Source organism: Gavialis gangeticus, unplaced genomic scaffold, assembly GCF_001723915.1.
Source record: "Gavialis gangeticus isolate Ggan-Ray unplaced genomic scaffold, GavGan_comp1, whole genome shotgun sequence".
In the NCBI taxonomy this organism is placed as follows: domain Eukaryota; kingdom Metazoa; phylum Chordata; order Crocodylia; family Gavialidae; genus Gavialis; species Gavialis gangeticus.
In genome coordinates, this window is record NW_017729032.1 from 21,718,106 (window position 1) to 21,725,304 (window position 7,199).

A 7,199-nucleotide genomic window follows, 5' to 3' on the forward strand; every position below is an offset into this window, starting at 1 on the left:
GCCTCCCTCCCCCCCCACCCATGGGGTCAGCTCTGGGTATGGGTATCAGCACTCAACAAGTGCAGCTTTATATTGACTGCAGAGGGTTCTACAGCAGTGTAGAGTTAAAGATAGCTTCTACCTAAGCTTGAAATGATATTGGAGTCAGTCTATGGGGGCTGTGTTAAGGAGAGCTGGGAAGGTGGCGATGAAGAGCACTTACAGGACAAGAACTTGTTGCAGTGCAAAGTAGAGAGGTAGGATATCAAACTTACAATGGTGGGAGATGGTAAGAAAAGAGTCCTTGCTGTTGCCACCTGTTCCGCACGTTGCCTGCTTCTGTTAGATGAACGTATGGACAACTTTTCACAAGGCCTCCTTAACTGAAGCCTGCATTGTTTGAAAATTACCCTGTTTCCACATGCAAAATCCTGGAGTTGCAATTACAGTATAGACAGCTTACGGGAAGATGGGCATATAGATGCCCAGTTATTTGATATGTTGTTGTGGGGTTTTGCTTGCTTAAAATCCACATGCCACATGCCCTACATAAGATGCAGTCACTGTTAGGTAATCAAACATGGTGAACTTAGCATTGTATCTTTATCTTTCCACACATATATAAAATTCGACCCAGGCAGATATCACTATACACAAGTCAATGAAGATGCCTGTCCAAGACCATAGCTATAGTCAAAGCAAGCAGGTTGTTAGGATGCACAAAGAGTGGTGTAACACGGCCCCAACTGAGACCCTGTTACTAGAGGGATGTAGACAGCTGAAGATAATTACAACTCGGGGGGAGGAGGTGGGCCCTGCCCACGGAGAACTAATGAGGCCTGGACCCAAAGGATAAGAGGGAGAGAAGGCAAAGGAGAAATTGCCTTTGGGCACCACAGAGAAAGAGAGGAGCTGCAAGAGAGACTCACCAGAGAGGAGGATTTGGGAAGAGGGATCCCGGAACACAGACCTCGCCTTGACTTACTTTGAGCGGCTGCCAGAGAGAGACGCAGGCAGTGGCTGTAACAAGCCAATAATAGGATAATTAACGGTGGGAAGCTCCCAGTGAGAGCAGAACAAAGGAAAACTTTTCTTTTTCTTTGCGGTTTTTTCAGTTGATTGAGATAAGCGGGCTAGGACTCAGACAAGACCGGACCCTGAGGAGGCAGGGATCTGGCACCCCGCACCCGAAGAGAAGGGGCTCAGGGCAGCTGGCCCCAATCCAGGAAAGACACAGCAAGGGAATGCTAAAGGTGCCGCTAACGAGATAATTAGCAGCGGATACCGGGACTTTGTGCAGTACTTACCTGTTGTATTAGTAGACCGGGACCAGCTAGGAGACCTGGGGGGATCCCTGAGATTGGTCTATCGGACTGCTTCCTCCTCCAAAGGGGGTTCCTATAAATAATAGAAAGAGAAGAGCTGAATAAAAGCACCTGCATTATACCCGATCCAGTGGGGTACTTCCCTGAATAACACCCCCTTCCTCCCTATTTCTATTAAGATCCAAGTCGTGGCAGGCGAGAATCAAGAGGCTTGGGTGGGGGGGTACTTTGTGCGGACCTGCTGACAAATGGGATGAAGAAAAATACAGAAAATATTAAGCTGTCATGATGTGGTATGGCTTCATCTGGAACAGTGTGCACAGTACTGGGTTCAGCTCCTCTCCAGAGGGTATTATAAAATTAGCAGAGGCTCTGAAAATGGTGAAGGAGTGATTGAGAGCATGGAAAATGTACATAAAGAGAGATGGAGGAGAGAGGTGTTGTGTACCTTACTGACACTAAGAGGGAACATGATAAAAAATATGTAAAATATGGATGGTGTGGAGAAGGCAGGCTAAGGACTGCTGGGCCATATTATCAGAGTGAAGGGTGGAAAACTCAAAACTGAGAAAAGGACATCCTTTTTGCACCCAGCTTGCAGTTAGACTGTGGAACTTACTGCCACAGGAAGTCACAGAGCTAAAGAATTTAGCCAAGAATCAAGGAAGAAATATGTGGCTATCTGTTAACAAGCGTAACCCCTCTCAGGAAGGGGTGCAAGTATGTTGCAGTGGTGACTTAGTTTCTGCAACAGTACCGCACTTTAACAGGAGGGTTCAAACAAGTATGATTTATTTACACCCATAGGCAGCAGAAAGGTAAACTGTAACCCATAATGGAAAGCAAATACAAAATCACCTCTTTTAACAGTGCAACTTTTTAAACCCCAACTCCAAACAGTTCCACAAGGACCCTCAGGGCAAGAATCTTCACCTTGTGCACAGCCCAAGCTGTCCCAGCTCTTTCACCGCTCCACAGGCATGCTCACCACACTAACTTGCACAGCTTTTTAAGAACAACTCTGGTCAAGTTCAGTAGCAGCTGTCAATTTCTCTCTCCATTTTGGGTCTCCTCTGGGGAAGTCAATCTTCTCCCGGCTGTACTCAGACCAGGCTCCTCCATAATCTCCCTAGGGATCTCTCTCTTTCAGTGGTTTTTGGAGCATATCAGGGAGCAAGGTCTATCCTTTACTCAGTGCACACTGGCTCCAGGCCAGCGTATTTGTGCTCTGGGGTGACCTTTTCCCATGCTGTAGAAACTCTATGGTCACTTCCATATACCCTCTATCTGGATGAGTGACTTCCTATCCCCCGCAAGGCTAGGTTCCCCACTGGGAGTAGCTTCTGTTGCTGTAAATGCTTCTTACAGAAGGAGGAATAAATCAAGGTTACCTGTGAGCCATTATGCAGCAAGGCTTTGCCTGATACCCATTGATCACTATTGGCACTAGGGTGGTGGGTCCTGGTAAACCAAGTGGGCAGCTAGTTTGAGGCAAGGCTTCCAGTATGGTGCTAGCGGAGCAGTTTGTAATGTGGGTCTCAGTTGGCTCCATTACTGCAGCCTATTTTCATTTCCCAGCCTTGACTTCCCAGTAGCAGTGAGTTGCTGATGTACCAGATACACACTGGGGATATTTCTACAGACTCAGGAGTTGGCCATCCTTTCTCCAGCTGTCATAAATTACTAGTCTATTGTACCGCAGCCTGGATGATTTCCACCTGGAGTCCCAAAGTGGTGCAGCTCTTTCTTCCCTTTGTAGTCGATGGGGTGGACCCAATTTGAGCAACAGAGCTGCTACTTCCTCTTGCGAGTGCCGGATAATGACTTGAGTGGGGTCAAGTGGTGGGCTCTCTGTCTTTATTACAGTAGCCTGACTAGTCTTTCTGTGTCCCCTTAGCCCAAGTTCATCCTGGCATGTATGATCATGCATGCCTGGCACGTTCCTTTTCACAGACCTTGGAGCAACTGAGGGTACAATGGAGGAGCTTTCAATCTTTGCCTCAACCACAAGTGCAAAGGGACCAAATTACTTAGGTGTTTTGCCTTGGTCACTTGTTGGAGACATGCCAGTTCCACCCCCTCAGGTGACACCAGAATAGTCAGCTGAAGTAGTCAAAGATAACCTCCAGTTGGGAAGGGGTATACTACTTCACACTTCCAAATTCAAAGTTTAGGAATAAGCCTGAGACCTTCCCTGGGTTCAGAGTACCTTATACCTCCTTCCACAGGGTTTCTTGTATTCTGCACCGAAGGACTTGGTGTTAGCCACTTCTGGATCCCAGGCTAGACAGACCATGGGTCTGTTCCAGCCTGGCAATGTCGATACTCTTAAATTAAATTCTTAGAGGTTAACTAAATTAAACATTTAAGCAGTGATGGACACCCAAATGAAATGTGTATGAGGGGCTAACACCACAAACTGACATAAACATTATGCCCAAATACATCCATCTCAGTATGAAAACATAGAATCAAGAAGGCTGCTGATTGTGATTCAGTGCAAAGTTTAGCCTCTGCTGATTGTATTTCTGAAGGAAAGACATAGAAAATATCAAGAAGGCATGACTGATGAGCAGATAGAGATGCAGGCTCCTAAGACAGACCACATCTTCCATCCTGCTCCATCCTGTGAGTTGATCCTCACATTGCTTATTAACCCCCTGACTCTCTGCCCTACCTTATGCTTACCCCTGTGCAGATCTGTTCTCAGCTACATGTAAGGCTCCAGGCAGGAACATCTCAACTCAGCTTTCCTAATGCTGGAATTATTATGGTAGGAATTAATATGGTAGCAATTATTATGCCTGTGTTGTGCAGAAGGTTGGACCATGGTAATGGTTTCTTCTGGCCCTAAATTGGTTAATCTAACAGGTCTAACCACTTTTACTTTGAAATGCCACAGGGAAAATGGAAAAGAAAAACTGCATTAATCTTATCCATGCAGCTGTGATTAGCTGTGACTGCACTTCCACAACTAGTCTGAATATAACATGAGACAATGCAGCAAGACAAGCTGTATCTAGTAACTTCTCTCCCTTGTATTTCAGATAGATGATGCTGAAAGTGACTTGGATGAAATGAAGCATGAAGCTGATATTGGTAGCTCAGTGAACAACCTTGGAGCAAACCAAGCCCTGGCCTCAGACTATGCAGACTCTGGTTATGAGAGAGGGCAGCTAAACCCCAGTTCCCTCAATGAAGATGATTTCCAGATAGCTACCTACACACTAACAAATGCTGTCCCCATGACCCCAGCTGCAAGCAAAAACTGGCATAGGGATGTCAAGAATATAATAGAGCAAGCTTTGGCCCCACACTGTGAAAATAAAGATAGCCTGTATCTTATTGCAGGCTCTGTTCCTTCCAAAGTCAGAGTTAAAGACAAGATGTCGGTCCCACAACTTCTCTGGCTGGCAGCATGCTGCAGTGCTCCAGAGATGTGGTCTGTGGGGTTAGTGAGACAAATGAGCGATGAAAGTCACATGGAAGAGCTAGCCATAGGAGAACTGGAGAAGCAGTTTCCAACAGAAGTTCATTTGTTTAAGAGCAACTGTGGGGAAGGAAAGCAAAGCCAGGAGAAAATGGAGGCCGTATTGCAAACTATAAATCAGCTCCAGTCCACAGAGCCAATATTGCCTACTGTGACCACTTTTGGCTACTCAGCCAGCACACCTGGTCCAGACCAGACAGCTGAAGAGGAGCAGGGAGAAGGAAGCCTGCTAAAAAGAGTTGTTGGCCTCATTGCTCTCCCTTTCACCAAGCTTTTGCGAATTGTTTTCTCCATTGTTAGGGAGGTGGTGAGATACACTTTTTATTTTCTGTGGTATGTTGTCAAGCAGTTCAGCAACATCATAGTGGGAGGATTCTCCAGCCTGTGGAATGGAGCGATGGCCTATGTGAAAGAAATCAGTCTGGTGCTGCTGAATATTCCCAGAGACATGGGTCAGGTTGCAGCCAACATCATCAAGGGCTTTGCTCAGATAGTCTATCACGTAGTGAGCCTCACCTGCAGAATTCTGAGCATCCCTGTTAGGCTTTTCCTCCATATTGCTTCTTTTCCCTATTATACGCTCGGTGCCATTCCTGTTGTCATCAAAGACATTGCTGTTGGAATTGGCAGCACTTTCTCACTGATCATTGATGCCACAGCTGCCCTCTTGAGTGGTTCTACTTCTCTGGCTACTCACATAGTCAAAAGGATTATCCCTAAGGTCTCTTCTGATGACTGATAGGGAGAGAAACCAGAACTGTGAAGATGCACGATGAAAGAAGAGTTGGGCAATGCTTTACCATATGTGGCCAAATGCTGTCAATTCTTTTTGGGTATTTATTGTAGTGATATTAATAATAATGAACCAAATGGGTGTAATGGGGGTGGGGCTGGCCATGTAACTCCAAAAGGGGATGCCATGGCACATTAAGTACCGCTTATTGTAAAGTGTTCAGGTTTTTGACTGGGGTGACAAATCCAGTGACTGCCGTGAGACACACTCTGAATGTGGTACCAAGATATTTCATCACTACTAAGATAAGAAAATGCTGATGGTTGTTTACTGGCAGTGATGCCAGGACTCAGCAGAACCATGTGCCTGGTGGTGAGGGGACATAAGGGAAACATTACATTTGCAAAGGCCTTTCTAAAACCAGGAGGAGGGAAGGAGGCTATGTTGTTAATAACCTTACATGTAGGTTATTGACTCAGGAAGAAAAACCATGGGACTGAATTCTGCCTTTAGTTGCATCATTGGTTTCATTGGGGTAATAAGGCAGAATTTGCTCCAGCAAGTTTAGCTTGTTGCTCTCAATCTGTAGCTTTTTATGAACACTGAGATGGTATGTATCTCTAAGTATGCCTATACAGAGCAATGCCATGCCTGCAGAGATACCCCAGCTAGCTCAGCATGAGCTTACTCAGGTAGTGGCAGCAGTTATGGCCATGTTAGCATGGCTCTCTGCCCGGGCTAATAGAGTTTACATCTTGGCTGGGCTAAATAGTCTGAGCAGAGCTCTGCATTAGTGTTACTATACTGCTTCTGGTACCCCAGCTAGCATGTTCTGCATCAGCTCAGGTATCTCTACACAACACTGTAATGTTGTGTAGACAAACCCTCAATGAAAGAAAATCAGAGTTGCCAGTTCCCCTGCTTGGTGAAAGGATAATTACTATTCCCCCCTAACTGCACTTTTTGCTCACCACTGCAACCAAACAAGACTTTATTCAGTAGAGCCATGATCCAAAGCCTGGTGAAGTGAATCAGAGTCTTTGGATCACACCCTCTAGCACAGTCAAAGCCTGTAATTGCCTCTAATTACAGTTGAAAGTCTTCAAAATACATACCACAGTGCTGGCTCCTCTGAAAAATCCTGGAAGATGGGATAGATTTAGGAGATGGGAAAGATTTTTCTACCCTAATTAATACTGAACAATACCTCACTTTGCTGGGATCCCCATTGTTTACAATGAGGCTGCCTGCAGAATAAGGTATGAACAGCCTTAGCAAGGGTGGGAGAATCTGGCTCTAAGAAAGCTGGATGCCACCTACCAAGACTGTGTATCTCTCTTGTGTTACATCCATATGGAAGTACCCCTTATCTGAGGAGCCCAGCCCACATGTGGGCTCTTGAGGTTGGTAGGGAAAGTTACTTCAGTCAAGCTGGAAATGCTGCACAACATTGCTCCAGCAGATTTTGGGAGTTGTCTGCTTACACCAAGTTAGCAAGGCTGATGCAGACAGTGCTGCCCAACCCACAGGTACAAAAGGCCCAGGGCTGAGGAGGCCCCTGCAGGGACAGGAGCTGCAAGGCAGTCCACCTGATGCAATCATGCTTGTATGATTGTAATTGCCACAATGGTACATGATGTGGAGCATTAGTCGTTTGATGCCAAGAGAATCC

The 7,199-nt window shown here is 46.0% G+C and overlaps 1 protein-coding gene across 1 annotated transcript in view; it reads left to right on the plus strand.

The window, feature by feature from the left end:
* ENDOD1 (endonuclease domain containing 1) overlaps nucleotides 1-6,850 on the plus strand; it is a 12,891-nt gene extending 6,041 nt beyond the window's left edge. Inside the window, exon 2 of the mRNA XM_019524927.1 lies at nucleotides 4,352-6,850. Within this exon, the coding sequence (XP_019380472.1) occupies nucleotides 4,352-5,533 (1,182 nt within the window). The 3' untranslated portion in view covers nucleotides 5,534-6,850. The remainder of the gene's footprint in view (nucleotides 1-4,351) is intronic.
* The last annotated feature ends 349 nt before the right edge of the window (nucleotides 6,851-7,199 follow it).